This window comes from Bombina bombina, chromosome 10 (genome assembly GCF_027579735.1).
Source record: "Bombina bombina isolate aBomBom1 chromosome 10, aBomBom1.pri, whole genome shotgun sequence".
Lineage (NCBI taxonomy): Eukaryota > Metazoa > Chordata > Amphibia > Anura > Bombinatoridae > Bombina > Bombina bombina.
Window position 1 is genome coordinate 196087953 of NC_069508.1, and position 20226 is coordinate 196108178.

The following is a 20226-nucleotide window of genomic DNA, read 5'->3' on the forward strand; positions in this document are numbered from 1 at the left end:
ATATAAATTTGTTCTTTTTCTCTTTTTCTCTTTTTTTTTAAACAAAGTGGAATGGCTATTAGAAGCTGCTGTTTAAAATTTTTAGTTGTTTCTGTTTAAGATGTCTAAAACATGGTGAAAATAGTATGCACTGGAACTATTTAAAGTGAATGGTAAACGGGATCATTGATTTGTCACAAACTAACATATGATAAGCTTTTTAGTTATTTTTTTTTATTTTTTTTTTCTCTCACTGTTAATGTTTTTTCCCACTAGATGGGAAGATATTTAGATGTGGTTGTTTAAAATATAACAAGGTGGAATGGCTATTAGAAGCTGCTGTTTAAAATGGGTTAATGTTTTTTTAGAGGTTTCTGTTTAAGATGTTTAAAACATGGTGAAAACATTATGCACTGGAATTACCCTAAGTGAATGGTAAATGGGATTATTGTTTTATCATAAACTAACATATGATAAGTTTTTTAGTTATTTTGTTTAAGGTTTTTCCTTTTTTTTTTCTTTTTTCTATTGAAATTGATTGTTAATAGGGTGAAATCAATGTTTAAGAAATTGCAATATATAATCTAAGGAAAATGGTGAAAATTTTAAAGCATTAAGGACTTGAAATGTTCAATAGTATATAGTAAATAGTAAACTTGGTTATTACTAGGTCACAAATCGCTACAAGAGAAGTTTTTTAGAACTCCCTTTTTTTTTTCTTCACTGTTAATGTTTTCTCCCACTAGATGGGAAGATATTCAGATGAGGTTGTTTAAAATATTACAAGGTGGAATGGCTATTAGAAGCTGCTGTTTAAAATGGGCTAATGTTTTTTAGATGTTTCTGTTTAAGATGTTTAAAACATGGTGAAAACATTATGCACTGGAAATACTTAAAGTGAATGGTAATGGGATTATTGATTTGTCACAAACTAACATATGATAAGCTTTTTAGTTATATTTTTTTTCCCCTTCTCTTTTTCCTCTCCTTTTCTCTCTTCCCTTTCTTCCTCTTATTTTTTTTTGTTCTTCTTGTCATCTCTATCCCTTTTCTCTTTTTATGGTAAATAGGAGCTTCTTTCATGCTCTATAGGAAAAAGACTGTGTGTAATTATTGTTGTGAAAACGATTTATTGATGGCCAGACTGACTATGTCTGGGAATTTTAGGCTTGAATTTTGTACTAAACAACTAGGGAGTGCTGGGGGAAAGGGGGAACTGTCCCCTTGTCTCTCCCCTCCCTTTTTTTTTTTCTTTTCTTTTTCCTTCCTCTTTTCTCCCTCTCGTCCTCTTTCGCCTCCCCCCCCCCCTTTCGATGTCCTTGAACTTTTGCCATTTTAATGGTTAAACTTATATCATGGAATGTTGGGGGAATTCATTCCCCTGTCAAAAGAAAGGCCATAATAAACTACCTAGGCAGAAGGTGCCCTGATATAGTTTGTCTACAAGAAACCCATCTTTCTGAGATTGAACATCTTAAATTAAAAGTGAAATGGGTAGGAGAAGTTGTCTCAGCATCATACTCTAGAGCTGCAAGAGGAGTAGCAGTTTTATTTAATAAACACCTAGATTTCACATTAAAAAAAATAATAAATGATAAAGAGGGTAGATTTCAATTCCTTATAATAACATTAAATGGTAAAGATATGCTATTGGGTAATATTTATGGTCCCAACAACCAAGATAGTAAATTCTGGAGGAAAATAAATAAAATACTGGGGAACCAACCAGAAATTGATATTATCATAGCTGGGGATTTTAATGCTACCCCTAATGGATTGTTAGATAGGAAAAGCATGACAGCTCAGAATAAAGGAACCAAAATAAGACGGGCACAGTTGAAATTTGAGACAAATATATTCTCCTCACTATGTTCCCAATTTGAATTGGTTGATATTTGGAGATTTCTCTATCCAAATTGTTTGGAATATACATGTACCTCCAAGACACACAATTCCCTTTCTAGACTGGATATTTTTTTAATATCCGATAAACTGACACATAGAGTAAAGGAAGCTAAAATTTTAGACTTCTCATTGTCAGATCATGCCCCGATTCTTTTAAAAATAGAAGAACATACTAAAAGTAATTACAATACCTTTTTCTTCCCCAAATTTTTATATCATTCAGCGAAATTCAAATCATATTTAGTTGACTGTTGGGAAGAGTATTATCGGAATAATGAGGAATATATAGATAACAGTAATATCTTTTGGGAAGCAGCAAAGGTCACCTTAAAAGATGATATTAACCACTTTGTGAAATGTTTTAAGAAAGAACAACAGAAAGTTGATAAAGATTTAGCTGGTAAATTATCTATAGCATATTCAAACTATAGAAAGAAACCAAATAGAATAAATAAAGATAAATATTTTGCTTGTAAAAAAGAGAGGGAATTATTTCTTTTGGATGCAGCACAAGTAGATATTTATAAAGGTATAACTCAATTCAGGAGGTACGGCAACAAAGTGGGCAATTATTTGTCAAGATTATTTAAAAAAAACAATAGAAAGAAGCCAATTAAAATCTTAAGAGATGGAAGTAGGATTGTTAATAGAGTTGAGGAAATATTGGATCTATTTCAACAATATCATAGTAATTTATATAACTCTCAATCCCCTGATAGATCTGAGATAGGGGAATTCTTTAAGGATTTGAATCTGCCACACATTACGGAAGCAGAGTTGGATTGTTTGAATGGACCTATCTCAGACCAAGAGATAAGTAACACAATCAAAATAATGTCTAAGGGAAAGGCTTCTGGACCGGACGGTCTACCTATAGAATTTTATGATATCCTTAAGGAAAAAATCATACCTATATTAAACTCCCTCTACAACAACTATTTTTGTCACAATGTTAAAATCACAGAGCAGTTTAAGGCCGCAAATATAATACTATTACCAAAAGAAGGGAAAGACCCAGAGGAGGTTACCTCATATAGGCCAATTTCATTATTGGGAGTGGACTATAAGATCTTAATGAAGATAATAGCAGAGAGATTAAAGGATATACTTCCAAATTTAATTCATAGGGATCAAGTGGGGTTTGTTAAGGGGAGAACCTCTGAAAGGAATATTAGAAGAATTCAACATGTTATTTGTCAATATGCTGAGGAGGATGCTGGAGGGGGACCGGCCGCGCTGCCGGAGGCCTTTCTCCTGTCATTAGATGCGGAGAAGGCCTTCAACAGGGTTGAGTGGTCCTTTCTCCAGCAGACACTGTTTAATTTTGGCCTTAGAGGCAATTTTTTAAATTTAATATCTAATGTATATTCTGATGCCAGGGCCACTATTTTAGTAAACGGTAATATTTCTGTTCCTTTCTCCCTTTCTAGAGGAACAAGACAGGGGTGTCCAATGTCACCACTGCTTTTTGACTTGGTACTTGAACCCCTGGCAATGAAGCTCAAGAGGAAAGTATTAGGCTGTAGACTAGATGAGGAGATATTTCAGCTATCTATCTTTGCGGATGACCTCTTACTATGTGTATCAGATCCAATCTCTCAAACTAATGAAGTTATCTCTCAGCTAGAGGTGTACGGTAAGGTATCAGGATACAAAATAAACTTCTCTAAGTCTAGTATTCTATGGCTTAAAAAATCAAAAACAAATATGGTTTACCCATTTGTAGAAACGGATAAACTAAAGTATTTAGGTATATATCTCTCCTCTTCCCCTCAAAATTGGTATAGGGACAAGATAGTGTATGCTTTAAATCAATGCTCAGAGAAATTTAAAAATTGGGTAAACCTCCCACTCTCCCTTTCAGGGAGAGTGGCAGTGTATAAAATGTTTATACTCCCAAAGATACTTTACACTTTGCGCATGTTCCCTTTATTAATTAAACAAGATGACTTGAATAATTTCACGAAAGCCCTTCGACATTTTATCTGGCGAGGTAGGAGATCCAGAATTAAGATGGATAAACTATACTTACCCTTTCTCAGTGGGGGCTTAGCTTTACCTAATCTGCTGCTTTATAACTACGCCACTCTGTTGCGGTTCCCACTGGATTGGATTTTCCAATCTAATATCTATACGAATTGTTCATTAGATAGAAGACTATGCAAATCACTGGCACTAGAATTTGTCTTATATGCATCTAATAAAGAAAGAGGAAGGGAAATATGTCAACATATTATGTTGAAAGACACTCTGGCTGCTTGGACTGCAGCTATGAAAATAATATCAATAAAAAAGAAAGTATATGCTAGATGGGTACCACTGGTGGGGAACTCACAATTTATCTCGGGCCTAAATTACTCAGTATTTCAGCGCTGGGGAAACTGTGGAGTAACCAATTTAGGACATTTTTGTAATTGGAAGACTAAACAAATATTTAAATTTGAGGAAATTCAAAGGCTTTATCAAATTCCTGGTAAGGAAAGATTCTATTTTATACAAGCAAAGCACTATTTAAGGTCATTTCTTTACCAGGACTCTGATCTATTTTTTCAGTCTCACCCTCTACTGGACAATCCAAAAATTAAGCAGAGGCCACTCTCAGTTATCTACGAAACACTTCTAAATGGGTTTAAGTCAAGGCAATTAGAAGACCTCTATAATAAATGGGAAAACAGCATACCCATCTGCAGAGAAGATAAAATTATACAAAACAGTTTGGGGACAATACATAAACTGGAGAACTCAATGGCAGGAAGGGAATCACATTTTAGACTTATGCACCAAGATTACTTAACTCCGAATAGAGTTTGTAAGTGGAATAAAGAGGTGGAGAATAAGTGTATTAAATGCTCAAGAACTAATCCGGACTTACTCCATTTGGTATATGAATGCCCTAAACAATTCCAATTGTGGTCGAAAGTGGGCTTTTGGCTTTCTAGTATATTAAAATTAGATATAAAACTATCATCAGTAAATGTTTTTTTCCTTACACACTCTCCTCTATGGGGGGGAAATAACAGATTCATACATAAAGTGATAATAAAAACAAGATCATTGATCTTTTCCTGCTGGATCAATAAAAAATCTCCAAATGTTAGTCCTATTAAGAAGGCAATGCTAAAAGAAGGCATTCTTGAAGCATATGACTATAAAACGTTTTGCCCTTTCAAAGTAGATAAATTCTTTAATGTCTGGGGTCCATTTATTAAGGCTATGGGTAATGATTATAGGAATCATATTAATCGGATTATCAGTATTCCCCAACTATCTGGAGAAGAGGGGAGGGGGATGTGAGGGGAGATGAGGGGAGTTGAGAGGGGGTTGAGAGGAAAGAATTTTTTTTTTTTCTCCCTTTCTCCCCCCAAGCACTTCTATAGATATAGTGACAAACAATTTATTCAAGAACAATCCCCTTGGTCAATGCTAGGACTAAGGATAAATGTATCCACTTAGGAAGGATTGATAGTGTGGTTTAAATGTTTGCTTATTATAATGGACTTTGCCTTCCTTGTTCTTTCGTTTATATATGTGATGTAAAGTAACTATGTACCCAATTTTGTATTGTTGTTATAAGAAAATAATAAAATATTTAAAAAAAAAAAAAAAAAAGGAATCATGTGACTCTTTATATCATTTGATGGATATAACAATGGTGGTGGCTTAACTCAATAGACAACCTTTTCAGAATAATAAATGTGTGATCTCATATACACGTCACCTCATTCTAAACAAGAATTATTTTTGTATATAGTCTCATTCAATCTTCTACTGTAGATGAGCCACTGTTGAAAATGGCAATTACTTAATGGGCTAAACACATTGTTAAAGTCAACTGGTGAGAATTAACACAGTAATGGGAGCTAGCTAGTGATTGGTGGCTATGTACATATGCCTTTTGTCATTGGCTCAGCAGATGTATTTAGCTAGTGAGTGTAGGGTCAATTGTTAAGGAAACATCGCGCTTGAGTTGTACATGAACAATAGACATGATAAATGCTTTTTTAGTAAATGATTGTTTAAACTGTAATTAAAACTTATACTTTAGTACCTGATGTTTAGTTCCTACTATTGATCACCAGCTTTATTAGTAGAGAGTAGGGATCTGAATTTTGCAGTTTTGTGAGGTCATGAATGGGGACTATGATGACGGCCACAAGCGGCATTTGGCTATTTTCAAATCCGGATTTCTTCTTGTTAAGGGGCAACACATTAAGATCTGTTCACATCTTTGTTTTTCTTTCACAAGAAGAAATGCAGCTCTGAAAATAGTCAAATGCCTCTGGCGAACACCATCTTCCCTTTTGTCACTTGAAGAAAATGCAGAGTGCACATCACTAGCAGAGAGTAACTTGTCTCTAGAAGCTGGAGAAGAAAATGCTGGTTTATTCTGGTCAGCAACAAGCATTTAGAAAATGTAATACAACCTCTTTTACATAAACACAAGGAAAGAAAAAACAAACTAGTTCATGCGTCTAATAACTACAATAAATGTAGCAACGAGTATTTCCTCATCTCTTTTTTCCTTGTGTATATTTTGCCTATTTTGTTTTTCACATCTGTTTACATTGTTTTGTGTAACTATATAAATGCCATTTAAAATGACAAATCTACAGGTGTGTACAATGTTTAACCACAATGTAAAGTGTACAACGTAACGAGGGCTCCACAATCAATAAGTAATTCACGGCTAGTTTACGAGTTTTGCGTTATGAGTGAAAAAGCCTCATAACGCTGCTTTTTCACTACCGCTGCTATTACGAGTCTTGTAGGTACAGCTGTACCGCACACCATTTTGGCCGTAACGCAATGTAACTACCGCACCTTTCAAAAAGTCCTTTTTCAATGGGACTTCCATAGCGCCGGTATTACGAGTTTTGCCTGAAAGGCCAAAAAGTGAGCGGTACAGCCTATACCGACAAGATTCGTACCGCCATCTAAAGTCAGTAGTTATGGGTTTTGCGCTAGAAAGCTGTAGCATAAAACTCATAACTAAAGTGTTACAAAGTACACTAACACCCATAAACTACCTATTAACCCCTAAACCGAGGCCCTCCCGCATAGCAAATACTATAATAAAATTATTAACCCCTAATCTGCCGCTCCGGACATCGCCACCACTATAATAAACATATTAACCCCTAAACCGCCGCACTCCCGCATCGCAAACACTAGTTAAATATTATTAACACCTAATCTGCCGCCCCCAAAGTCACCGCCGCCACTATACTAAAGTTATTAAACCCTAAACCTAGCCCTAACCCTAACACCCCTAACTTAAATATAATTAAAATAAATCTAAATAAAAAGTACTATCATTAACTAAATAATTCCTATTTAAAACTAAATATTTACCTATAAAATAAACCCTAAGCTAGCTACAATATAACTAATAGTTGCATTGTAGCTAGCTTAGGGTTTATTTTTATTTTACAGGCAAGTTTGTATTTATTTTAATTAGGTAGACTAGTTAGTAAATAGTTATTAACTATTTACTATCTAGTTAAAATAAATACAAATTTACCTGTAAAATAAAACCTAACCTGTCTTACACTAACGCCTAACATTACACTATAATTAAATAAATTACATTAAATACAATTAACTAAATTACAAAACAAAATAAACACTAAATTAGAAAAAAGAAATGATTACATATTTAAACTAATTACAACTAATCTAATAGCCCTATCAAAATAAAAAAGCCCCCCCAAAATAAAAAAAACCCTAAACTGCCAATAGCCCTTAAAAGGGCCTTTTGCGCGGCATTGCCCCAAAGAAATCAGCTCTTTTACCTGTAAAAAAAAACAAAAAACCCAACAGTAAAACCCAACACCCACACAACCAACCGCCTAAAAAAAAACTACCTAAAAACCTAAGCTCCCCATTGCCCTTTAAAGGGCATTTGGATGGGCATTGCCCTGAAAAGGGCATTTGGATGGGCATTGCCCTTAAAAGGGCATTTAGCTCTTTTTCAGTGCCCAAAGTCCCTAAGCTAAAAATAAAACCCACCCAAGAAACCCTTAAAAAAGCCTAACACTAACCCCTGAAGATCCACTAACAGTTTTTGAAGACCAGACATCCATCCTCATCAAGCCAGGAGAAGTCTTCATCCAAGAAGGCAGAAGTCCTCAACGAAGCCGGGAGAAGTCTTCATCCAAGCGGCAAGTCTTCATCCTTCCGACGCGGAGCGGCTCCATCTTCAAGACATCCAGCGCAGAGCATCCTCTTCATACGGTCCGAGCTGTACACTGAAGGATCCTTTAAATGACGTCATCCAAGATGGCGTCCCTTGAATTACGATTGGCTGATAGAATTCTATCAGCCAATCGGGATTAAAGGGTAAAAAATCCTATTGGCTAATGCAATCAGCCAATAGGATTAAGCTTAAATCCTATTGGCTGATCCAAACAGCCAATAGGATTGAGTTTGAATTCTATTGGCTGTTCCAATATTTAGCTTAGGGACTTTGGGCACTGAAAAAGAGCTAAATGCCTTTTTAAGGGCAATGCCCATCCAAATGCCCTTTTCAGGGCAATGGGGAGCTTAGAATTTTTAGGTAGGTTTTGGGGGGGTTGGTTGTGTGGGTGGTGGGTTTTACACAAAACTCGCAATATGGCCGTCAGAGTTTTAAGTTTTATATTATTAATCACTAAACTAGAATTACTAACACTACCTGGAAATAATCTGAAATAAATTGATCTGTTTAAGATAAGGTAAAATACCTGGAAATCATTTGGGGGAAAATCCAGCTTAATGAATTTAGATTGAATGTAACTATTTACATTTTTATTTTTTTTTATTTTTAAAAAGCTGGTTAGTTTAGTTTACTATCACAGTTGTTGGTAATTATTATTATTATCGGTTATTTGTAGAGCGCCAACAGATTCCGCAGCGCTAATTGTATAAAACAAACTGTTGTACAGGCTGCTAAAAAGTACATAGAAGTAGCACCTGTAATGTACACTGGTGAATTGCAAGTAATATATTAGGAACATATCTGAAATAGTTACTTTTGCAAAAAAGCTTCTGAGGTTATTGGGGCTACTGCAAGGTCGACAACTGATCGATCACACAACCAACTGCAGTGGGAGTTATTATTATTTTAGTAGTTACAACTTTTAACAGAAGTTTTTTTTTTCTTCCAAAAAGTATGTTGCAAATAGCATTTTATAGGTACACTGTACTTAAAGGGACAGTAAAAGTAAACTTAAATAGATTGGATAGAGCATGGAATTTTAATTAACTTTACTTCTATTCTCAATTTTGCTTAGTTCTCTTGGTAAATATTAATTCTAGGTGAGCTCAGGAGCGTGCATGTGTCTTTAGAGTGCTACAATGTTTATAGCAACATTATATATACTTGCAAACACTGCTACCATTAAATAGCTTTCTGTTCACAGCAGTGACAGCTCAAAGGAGTGACAGCTCAAAGGAGTGACATAACAAAAGCGTAACATAACTACTGTATCAAAAGATTGACACTTGCAAAAATGAAAAAATATTTCAAAGGAGTGACAGATACAAACGTAAAGCGTATGTCAAAAGAATGACTGTTAAGGAGGGGGTTTTATGGTCAGGAAGCCATTTGGGGCTGGTACTCTTAAATGGAAAGGGGGTCAAGTAGTCTTAAATGAGCAGGGGTTAGAGGTAGATAGTCTTCTAAGCTCCTCAGCTTACCTAGGTTTTCTCTGCAATAAAAGATACCAAGGAGAGATGTGCACTGGGCAAAAAATTGGTTTCATTCAAAAGATTAGTTTCATATTTCATTCATTTCCTGTAGGTGCTCAGTTTGGCTAAATGTTGGTTTTGGATTTGGTACCATTATTTCCAATGGGAACAACAGATTTACAACTCATTAAAAATATCATATATATATTTTAATTCTTCAAGCTATATAATGTATCCTTCAATGCCAACAGAATATAATGGAGCCAATTACAATTCTTTATAAAAGTTTAAGAGTGAATTCTGTAGAAAAATCATTACATAATGTCTATGGAGATTTGTGTAGTTAAATCATTTAATAAGCTTTCCTAAAGGATTGTTATCTACCCAATAACTATTTGTTGCAGCCTGTCATGACCTATCTAAACCTCCTGAATTTGTGATTTGCATCTGACCCCATTTATTCAAAGTGATTGAAAATCGCTGAGCATCTCCTAGTCTCTCACTTCCCTATGATAGGTTAGGACTTCATTGGACAAGTCTGTCTGACTAGAAACTAGATATGTGCAGCACAGAATAATTTGTTTCGTATGAATAATATGGAAGGAAGATTATTAAAAATTATTTTTTCAGAATATTTGTTTGCTGCAATATTTAGTATTTGTTTAGTTTAAATGAAATGTATACTGAATATTCTGCAACATTTAAAGACAATTTTTATTTTAAAAAATTGAAATAGTAAGAGGCGCTAGTTAGTGTATCATTAGACAAGTTCTAAAAATTACACTCATCCCAAGTGTTATACACAGTTTATATACAAACAACAAAGGGGTGAACTGGCGCTCAAAAGCTGAGATACTGTAAATATGTAAATCAAATAAAGTATAAACAGCCCCTCTCAGGGCCAAATCAAAGAGTTATATTCTATATGAGCAAAAAAGCATTTATTAAAACTGTGTAGATTAAAATACTAAAAAAAAAAAAAGAGTATAGCATATCTAAAATACAAATCATCACAGACGTGACCGGGTTAGAAAACTGTCATATTAGTGGTGGATGCTGATGTGTATTGTACATAGTGGATAACAAGTGTTCACATCAAGCAACAGCTCTTGTAACATATTGGATACACTGTATCAGTTTTGTGGGCACGACTGAGTAACGACATTGACCAATCAGTATCCTTTTCTAACCTGGTCATGTGATCACTCACGGAACTCCCACACTGTTAGGACACAGCACGAAAAATCCATAAATTATACTGACTAAACGTAGTGGATGAGTAGGGTACCTTACCAACTATACATATTTGGTGGTTCTATCTGCAAGGATTTTATAGGGAGACGTCCCTACTTCGTTTTTTAATTTTTAGAATTTGTGATAATTTGTATTTTAGATGTGCTATACCCTTTTTAGTATTTTAAATCTATACAGTTTTAATAAATGCTTTTTTTGCTCATATAGAGCATAACTCTTTGATTTTACCCTAAGAGGGGTTGTTTATACTTTATTAGATTTACATATTAACAGTATCACAGATTTGAGCACCAGTTCACCCCTTTGTTGTTTGTAAAAAAAAATTGTTAAAATGTAAGGGTTTCTTGAAAGCAGGTGAAAAAGTATCACATGTAGTTTTAGACTTACCTACTGTTGTAAATTATAGAGCCAGTAGCTTGTAAAAAATAAGGTAATTTAAAAAGCAAAGGGGTCATTTCTATGAGATGCATGCTAAATTTAAGTTTTACTAATATTTATTTAAAAATGTAAGGCAAAAATAAACTTTTATGATTTAGATATAGCTTGTAATTTTAAACAACTTCCAATTTACTTCTATTATCAAACATACTTTGTTCTCCTGATATTCCTTGTTGGAGATCATACCTATATAGGCTGCATGTGTCCTGAACACTATATTGTTTGTAACAATCAGCCAGATTACGAGTTTTGCGTTAGAAGCTGTGCGGTGCTAACGAGCAGTTTTCTCACACCGCTCACTTACCTGCAGCGCTGGTATTACAGGTTTTTACAAACCCGGCGTTAAAAGGCAAGAAGTGACCGCACTCCAATACCAGCACTGCTTAAGTCAGCGGTGAGCTGGTCGTACGTGCTCGTGCACTATTTCCCCATAGATATCAATGGGGAGAGCCGGCTGAGAAAAAGTCTAACACCTGCAAAAAAGCAGCGTAAAACTCAGTAATGCAGCCCCATTGATTCCTATGGGGAAACACATTTTATGTTTACACCAAACACCCTAACATGAACCCCGAGTCTAAACACCCCTAATCTTACACTTATTAACCCCTAATCTGCTACCCCCGACATTGCTGATACCTACATTATACTTATTAACCCCTAATCTGCCGCTCCGGACACCGCTGCCATTTACATTATACTTATTAACCCCTAATCTGCTGCCCCAACATCACTGACACCAACATTATATTTATTAACCCCTAATCTGCCGCCCCTAACATCGCCGTCACCTACATTATATTTATGATCCAATCAGCCAATAGGATGAACTCGCATTCTATTGGCTGATCCAATCAGCCAATAGAATGCAAGCTCAATCCTATTGGCTGATTGCATCAGCCAATAAGATTTTTTCTACCTTAATTCCGATTGGCTGATAGAATTCTATAAGCCAATCGGAATCTAAGGGACGCCATCTTGGATGACGTCATTTAAAGGAACCTTCATTCAGTAAGAAGACTTCGGATGAAGAGGATGCTCCGCGTCGGATGTCTTGAAGATGGACCCGCTCCTCGTCGGATGGATGAAGATAGAAGATGCCATCTGGATGAAGACTTCTGCTCGTCTGGAGGACCACTTCACCCGGCTTGGATGAAGACTTTGGCCCAGTTGGATGAAGACTTCTGCCGCTTCCTTGAGGATGGATGTCCGGTCTTCAGAACAGTAAGTCGATCTTCAGGGGGTTAGTGTTAGGTTTTTTTAAGGGTGTATTGGGTGGGTTTATTTTTTAGGTTCGGGCTTTGGGCTGCAATAGAGCTAAGTGCCCTTTTAAGAGCAATGCCCATCCAAATGCCCTTTTCAGGGCAATGGGGAGCTTAGGTTTTTTTAGTCAGTATTTTATTTGGGGGGTTGGTTGTGTGAGTGGTGGATTTTACTGTTGGGGGGGTTGTTTGTATTATTTTTTTTACAGGTAAAAGAGATGATTACTTTGGGGCAATGCCCCGCAAAAGGCCCTTTTAAGGGCTATTGATAGTTTAGTTTAGGCTAGGCTTTTTATTTTGGGGGTGCTTTTTTTATTTTGATAGGGCTATTAGATTAGGTGTAATTAGTTTAAAGATCTGTAATTTGTTTTTTATTTTCAGTAATTTAGTGTGTTTTTTTTGTGATTTAGCTAATTTAATTAAATTTATTTAATTGTTTTTAATTTAGTTAATTTATTTAATTGTAGTGTAGTGTTAGGTGTTAGTGTAACTTAGGTTAGGTTTTATTTTACAGGTCAATTTGTATTTATTTTAGATAGGTAGTTATTAAATAGTTAATAACTATTTAATAACTATTCTATCTAGTTAGAATAAATACAAACTTGCTTGTAAAATAAAAATAAACCCTAAGCTAGCTACAATGTAACTTTTAGTTATATTGTAGATAGCTTAGGGTTTATTTTATAGGTACGTATTTAGTTTTAAAGAGGAATAATTTAGTTATAGTAATTTTCTTTAGATTTATTTAAATTATATTTAAGTTAGGGGGTGTTAGGGTTAGACTTAGATTTAGGGGTTAATACATTTAACATAGTGGCGGCGACGTTGGGGATGGCAGATTAGGGGTTAATAAGTATAATGTAGGTGGCGGCGATGTTAGTGGCGGAAGATTAGGGGTTAATAATATTTAACTAGTGTTTGCAAGGCGGGAGTGTGGCGGTTTAGGAGCTAATATGTTTATTCTAGTGGCGGCGATGTCCGGAGCGGCAGATTAGGCTAGTTTTTGGGTGTTAGTGTACTTTTTAGCACTTTAGTTATGAGTTTTATGCTACAGCATTGTAGTGTAAAACTCATAACTACTGACTTTAGAATGCGTTAGGAATCTTGGAGGTAGAGGGTGTACCGCTCAATTTTTGGCCTCCCAGGACAGACTAGTAATACCAGCGCTATGGAAGTCCCATAGAAAAAAGGGTTTACGAAGTTTACGTAAGTCGGTTTGCGGTAAGGCCAAAGAAGGGTGCGGTGCCCCTAAACCTGCAAGACTCGTAATAGCAGCGGTAGTGAAAAAGCAGCGTTAGGACCTGTTAAAGCTGCTTTTTCAGCTTAACGCAAAACTCTAGCCGATAGTTTTTACAATGCTATACATTGTTAAGCATTAGAGACCAGCAGTGTTTGCAGATACAAATACTACTGCTATATTGTGCACACTCCTGAACATACTTAGATGTGCTCTTTAACAAATAATTCCAAGAGAACTAAGTAAATTTGATAAAACAAATAAAATTGGAAATTGTGCAAAGCTGAATTTTAAAATAAAAATATTATACTGTATTATATGCATCTTTAATCTACAGCACTTACCTTGGAAGAGTTTGGTCATATTCTTCCAGATCATCTTCTATAAAAAATAAATGAATATTTTAGAGAAATTGTCTAAAATTAATTTAGATTAATTTAGATGTTAATGATATAATTGCCTCCTTTATGATATACTTTGTGTAAGGCATAACAAACAAGTAGGATGTCAAGGTCCAAAACACAAGGTGACATTTTTAAAAATATAAAGTAAAAAGATCACCAGATGCAGTTATACCAGCCTAATAACTGGCAAGTACTCCAACAAGTAGGTGTATGCTGGGAACACATCAAAAGCTTCTGTAAATATGAGGAATTAGGTCCCCTGGTGAAATTAACTATAAACAATGGCAAAACCATAAGACAATCTGTTGAGTTCAGGAATGCAACCTGCTCTTTTAACCTTGACATCAAACATTGTTTTTGTGACTCATGCACAGTAGGTTTTTATTGATGGATTGATAGATAATTATCAATCTTTTATCTTTATTGGCCATTTCTAAAGGAAGATTTGTTTGCTCAAAATTTGCTAGAAAAGCCATATATTATGACCGAAACAAATCTATGTTGTCTGGGGATACTTAACATTAACTCTCTTTTCTCTCCCCACTCTCCCTTACTAGTTTTTTTTTTTTAAACACAAGATGGTTCCAGTTTCCTTGGTGTTTTGTAACCAGTTACTATTATTGTGTGTGCAGCAATAATTTGAAGAGTATATAAGGGTATGTATTATTTATGTATGTATTAACGTTAGGTGCAGAGTATGGGCTGACTTTTCAGTTGTACTACATAATAATATGTCTCTAGTAATTTAAGTAGACCTGCTTGCTAATACAGGTAATTATTTAGCTGGTTAAGATGGTAGACTCATTGGGATTTGGAGGTCTTCTATTGAGCAGGCAGCATGGGTAGAAAGTCATTGGTGAACCTAGCAGATGGTATGGAGGTTTGCAAAATTCACTCATAGGGAGCTACAGTCAACTATGGTGCTATCTAGGAACTAACACCTAGATTTAGAGTTTTGCGTTAGAAGTTGTGCGTTAGCTATGCATGTTTTTTTTCCCCCGCACATTTTAAATAACGCTGGTATTTAGAGTTCTCGGAAGGGCTGCGTTAGGCTCCAAAAAGGGAGCGTAGAGCATAATTTACCGCCACTTCAACTCTAAATACCAGCGTTGCTTATGGACGTGGCCAGCTTCAAAAACGTGCTTGTGCACGATTCCCCCATAGGAAACAATGGGGCAGTTTGAGCTGAAAAAAAACCTAACACCTGCAAAAAAGCAGCGTTCAGCTCCTAACGCAGCCCCATTGTTTCCTATGGGGAAACACTTCCTAAGTCTGCACCTAACACCCTAACATGAACCCCGAGTCTAAACACCCCTAACCTTAAACTTATTAACCCCTAATCTGCCGCCCCCGCTATCGCTGACACCTGCATTACACTTTTAACCCCTAATCTGCCGCTCCGGACACCGCCGCAACCTACATTATAGCTATGTACCCCTAATCTGCTGCCCCTAACATCGCCGACCCCTATATTATATTTATTAACCCCCTAATCTGCCGCCCCAAACGTCGCCGCTACCTTACCTACACTTATTAACCCCTAATCTGCCGACCGGACCTTGCCGCTGCTCTAATAAATGTATTAACCCCTAAAGCTAAGTCTAACCCTAACACCCCCCTAAGTTAAATATAATTTAAATCTAACAAAACAAAATAAATCTTATTAAATAAATTAATCCTATTTAAAGCTAAATACTTACCTGTAAAATAAACCCTAATATAGCTACAATATAAATAATAATTACATTGTAGCTATTTTAGGATTTATACTTATTTTACAGGCAACTTTGTATTTATTTTAACTAGGTACAATAGCTATTAAATAGTTAATAACTATTTAATAGCTACCTAGTTAAAATAATTTCAAAATTACCTGTAAAATAAATCCTAACCTAAGTTACAATTAAACCTAACACTACACTATCAATAAATTAATTAAATAAACTACCTACAATTATCTACAATTAAATCAACTAAATTACAAAAAATAAAAAAAGATTACATGAATGAAGACTTCGGACCCTCTTCTGGACGGATCGGTGATACCCGGCGTGGTGAAGATAAGGTAGGGAGATCTTCAGGGGCTTAGCGTTAGGTTTTTTAAGGGGTGTTTGGGTTAGATTAGGGGTATGTGGGTGGTGGGTTCTGATGTTGGGGGGGGTATTGTATGTTTATTTAAATGCAAAAGAGCTGTTTTCTTTGGGGCATGCCCCGCAAAAGGCCCTTTTAAGGGCTGGTAAGGTAAAAGAGCTGTTAACTTTTTATTTTAGAATAGGGTAGGGCATTTTTTTTATTTTCGGGGGCTTTGTTATTTTTTTTAGGGGGCTTAGAGTAGGTGTAATTAGTTTAAAATTCTTGTAATCTTTTTTTATTTTTTGTAATTTAGCGTTTGTTTTTTTTAAGAGTTAAGTATTTAGCTTTAAATAGGATTAATTTATTTAATAAGAGTTAATTTATTTCGTTAGATAAAAATTATATTTAACTTAGGCGGGTGTTAGTGTTAGGGTTAGACTTAACTTTAGGGGTTAATACATTTCCTATATTAGCGGCGAGGTCCGGTCGGCAGATTAGAGGTTAATACTTGAAGTTAGGTGTCGGCGATGTTAGGGAGGGCAGATTAGGGGTTAATACTAATTATTATAGGTTTTTTGAGGTGGGAGTGAGGCGGTTTAGGGGTTAATACATTTATTATAGTGGCGGCGAGGTCCGGTCGGCAGATTAGGGGTTAAGAAGTGTAGGTAGGTAGCGGTGACGTTGGGGGGGCAGATTAGGGGGTAATAAATATAATATAGGGGTCGGCGATGTTAGGGGCAGCAGATTAGGGGTACATAGGGATAATGTAGGTTGCGGCGGTGTGCGGTCGGCAGATTAGGGGTTAAAAAAATATATTAGAGTGGCAGCGATGTGGGGGGACCTCAGTTTAGGGGTACATAGGTAGTTTATGGGTGTTAGTGTACTTTAGAGCACAGTAGTTAAGAGCTTTATAAACCGGCGTTAGCCCATAAAGCTCTAAACTCCTGACTTTTTTCTGCAGCTGGAGTTTTGTTGTTAGAGTTCTAACGCTCACTTCAGCCAAGACTAAATACCAGTGTTAGGAAAATCCCATTGAAAAGATAGGATACGCAATTGACGTAAGGGGATCTGCGGTATGGAAAAGTCGCGGCTGGAAAGTGAGCGTTAGACCCTTTCCTGACTGACTCTAAATAACAGCGGCGGCCAAAACCAGAGTTAGGACCCCCTAACGCTGGTTTGGACGGCTAACGCAGAACTCTAAATCTAGGCGTAAGTGACTAATCTTTAGAAATTCTGTTGGGCTCAGAGTATTCTTAGGTTGTTTGCCCTAGTAGGGGCCATGCATTTCTATTAGTGATTTACAAAAGACTGCAAGATATTAAACCCTACTAGCATTTGTCTCACTTTCTGGTTTATATAAAATTGCTGGAAAGATAATGGCATTTGAGATACATATAAAAATGACAAACATGTATGTGTTTAATGCCTAGAGTAGCAAGATATTCTGCAAATCTTACATTACGTTGCTTGGCCAAGGCATTGTGGACACTGTGTGTTGCAAATGGAATGTGGGATGAAAATCAAATGCTTCATTATGGCACACAGACCTCTGCACATAAATAAATAACCTGGCATGCATTTACAAAGATTGGCACAGCCTCTGTTTCTCCTGCCACCCCATATTCTCATATTTGTTTGATGCAATAAAAAAATACTCAGATAGAAGCAAGTTAAAAGAGATGCAACATTAATTTGCACATCAAATTCATCCGATTGCATACACCTGAATCTGGACTGAAGATCTTGTATAGATACAATGTACATGCTGATGCACAACCTCACACATAAGCATGCACATTATAATCTGGTTTTGATTCCTTGTGGTGTAAAATGCATCCACACATTGGATTAAGGAAATACTATTTATAGCTACATACATTTGTGTACTTGTTTGAGTAAAAAAAAAAAATCCCAGATGTAATTTAATAGTAAATATATTAAAGTTGGACAAAGAGTAAAGTTTCTATTACATTTTATGGTTTCCTTTTGACTCTTACTTAAAGGGACATAACCGTAAAAAACCAACATGCTCTAATATGCTTCAGTATGTAATTTTAAGACTAGCTACCCTGCACTACTATGTGTTTAACCCCCCACACACAAAAGGGGATAAACACACAGTAGAAGTACCATTTGGGATTCGTAGCGCACTGCTGGTCCAAAACGAAAACTGTCACTGATCCAGTCAGCTCTAATCCCATTACTCAGCAGTGTCAGCACATTTTGCTTGAGACCAGCAGTGCTCTACACTTTCTGAGCGGTACTTCTACTGTGTGTTTAACTTTTTGTGATGATTTAACACATAGTAGTACAGGGTCACTAGTCTTAAAATGACATGCTCTAACAAATTAGAGAACGTCAATATTTGACTATCATGGGCCTTTAAAATAACAATATTAAATTAACTGTTATTATGCATAGTATCAATGCAAACCAGGGAAACACTCCTTAAAAACATTTTGAGGCAATGTATCTTATCTCCTCTGCTGTGCAAATGTATGAATAGCTATAAATAAGCTCCTGTAATGATCAAACAATTACTGTGGGGAATGTTGCAAGGTTAGGTTATAGATTCTTTAAGATACACTCCAGCTTCTCTGGGGGAAATACTACTGCAGAATAAGTTAATAAAAAGGGAACAAAATAAATAATGAACATTCCTTTCCCATTTTTCCCCCTGAAAGTGAAAGCTTACTAAGTTACTACTGTGTTTGCAGTTTTAAACCCTGGTAATTCCTTTTTCTAATGTTCTCTTTGCAGACAGGTTAAATGAAAACATTCCTTTTTATATTAGAAATACACCCTGAGTACACAAAACAGCTTCATGCAAAGAAACCATTGTGCTTAATGTTTTAATTAAAAACAGCATTTTGATGTCACTAATAATAAAGCTGGGCTACAGAATTCTTCATTTGCTCTATTTTGATATTGCATTGTAAATGAACTCATTTGTTGAAAGGGAAACTTGCAACACAATACTGGTACATTTTTGCAAACAAATAATATGACATTTTTTAAAATGAATGATTATATGTGATTCACCATGAGACAGAGAGAGCCCGCGAGAGCGCGCACGAGAGCTAGAGAGAGAGAGAGCGAGAGAAAGAGAGCGAGAGAAAGAGAGAGAGAGAGAGAGAGAGAGAGAGAGAGAGAGAGAGAGAGAGAGAGAGAGAGAGAGAGAGAAAAGGAGAGAAAAGGAGAGAGAAAGAGAGAGAGAGAGAGAGAGAAAGAGAGAGAGAGAAAGAGAGAGAGAGAGAAAGAGAGAGAGAGAGAAAGAGAGAGAGAGAGAAAGAGAGAGAGAGGAAGGGAGAGAAAGGGAGAGAAAGGGAGAGAAAGGGAGAGAAAGGGAGAGAAAGGGAGAGAAAGGGAGAGAAAGAGAGAGAAAGGGAGAGAAATAGAGAGAAATAGAGAGAAAGGGAGAGAAAGATAGAGAAATAGAGAGAAAGAGAAAGAGAGAGAGAGAGAGAGAGAGAGAGAGAGAGAGAGAGAGAGAGAGAGAGAGAGAGAGAGAGAGAGAGAAAAGGAGAGAAAAGGAGAGAGAGAGAGAAAGAGAGAGAGAGAAAGAGAGAGAGAGAAAGAGAGAGAGAGAGAAAGAGAGAAAGAAAGAGAGAAAGAGAGAGAGAAAGAGAGAAAGAAAGAAAAAGAGAAAGAGAAAGAAAGAAAGAAAGAAAGAAAAAGAGAAAGAGAAAAAGGAGAAAGAGAAAAAGGAGAAAGAGAAAAAGGAGAAAGAGAAAAAGGAGAAAGAGAAAAAGGAGAAAGAGAAAAAGGAGAAAGAGAAAAAGGAGAAAGAGAAAAAGAGAAAGAGAAAAAGAGAAAGAGAAAAAGAGAAAGAGAAAAAGAGAAAAAGAGAAAAAGAGAAAGATAGAGAGAGAGAGAGAGAGAGAAAGAGAGAGAGAGAGAAAGAGAGAGAGAGAGAAAGAGAGAGAGAGAGAGAGAGAGAGAGAGAGAGAGAGAGAGAGAGAGAGAGAGAGAGAGAGAGAGAGAGAGAGAGAGAGAGAGCCCCCAGGAT

General features: G+C 36.0%; 1 protein-coding gene across 1 annotated transcript in view; it reads right to left on the reverse strand.

Moving 5' to 3' along the window:
* The window catches only part of FYB2 (FYN binding protein 2), a gene marked incomplete in the record, with an annotated part of 262855 nt that overhangs the window by 168811 nt on the left and 73818 nt on the right, over positions 1-20226 (reverse strand). Inside the window, 1 exon segment of the mRNA XM_053693621.1 lies at positions 14085-14121. Within this exon segment, the coding sequence (XP_053549596.1) occupies positions 14085-14121 (37 nt within the window).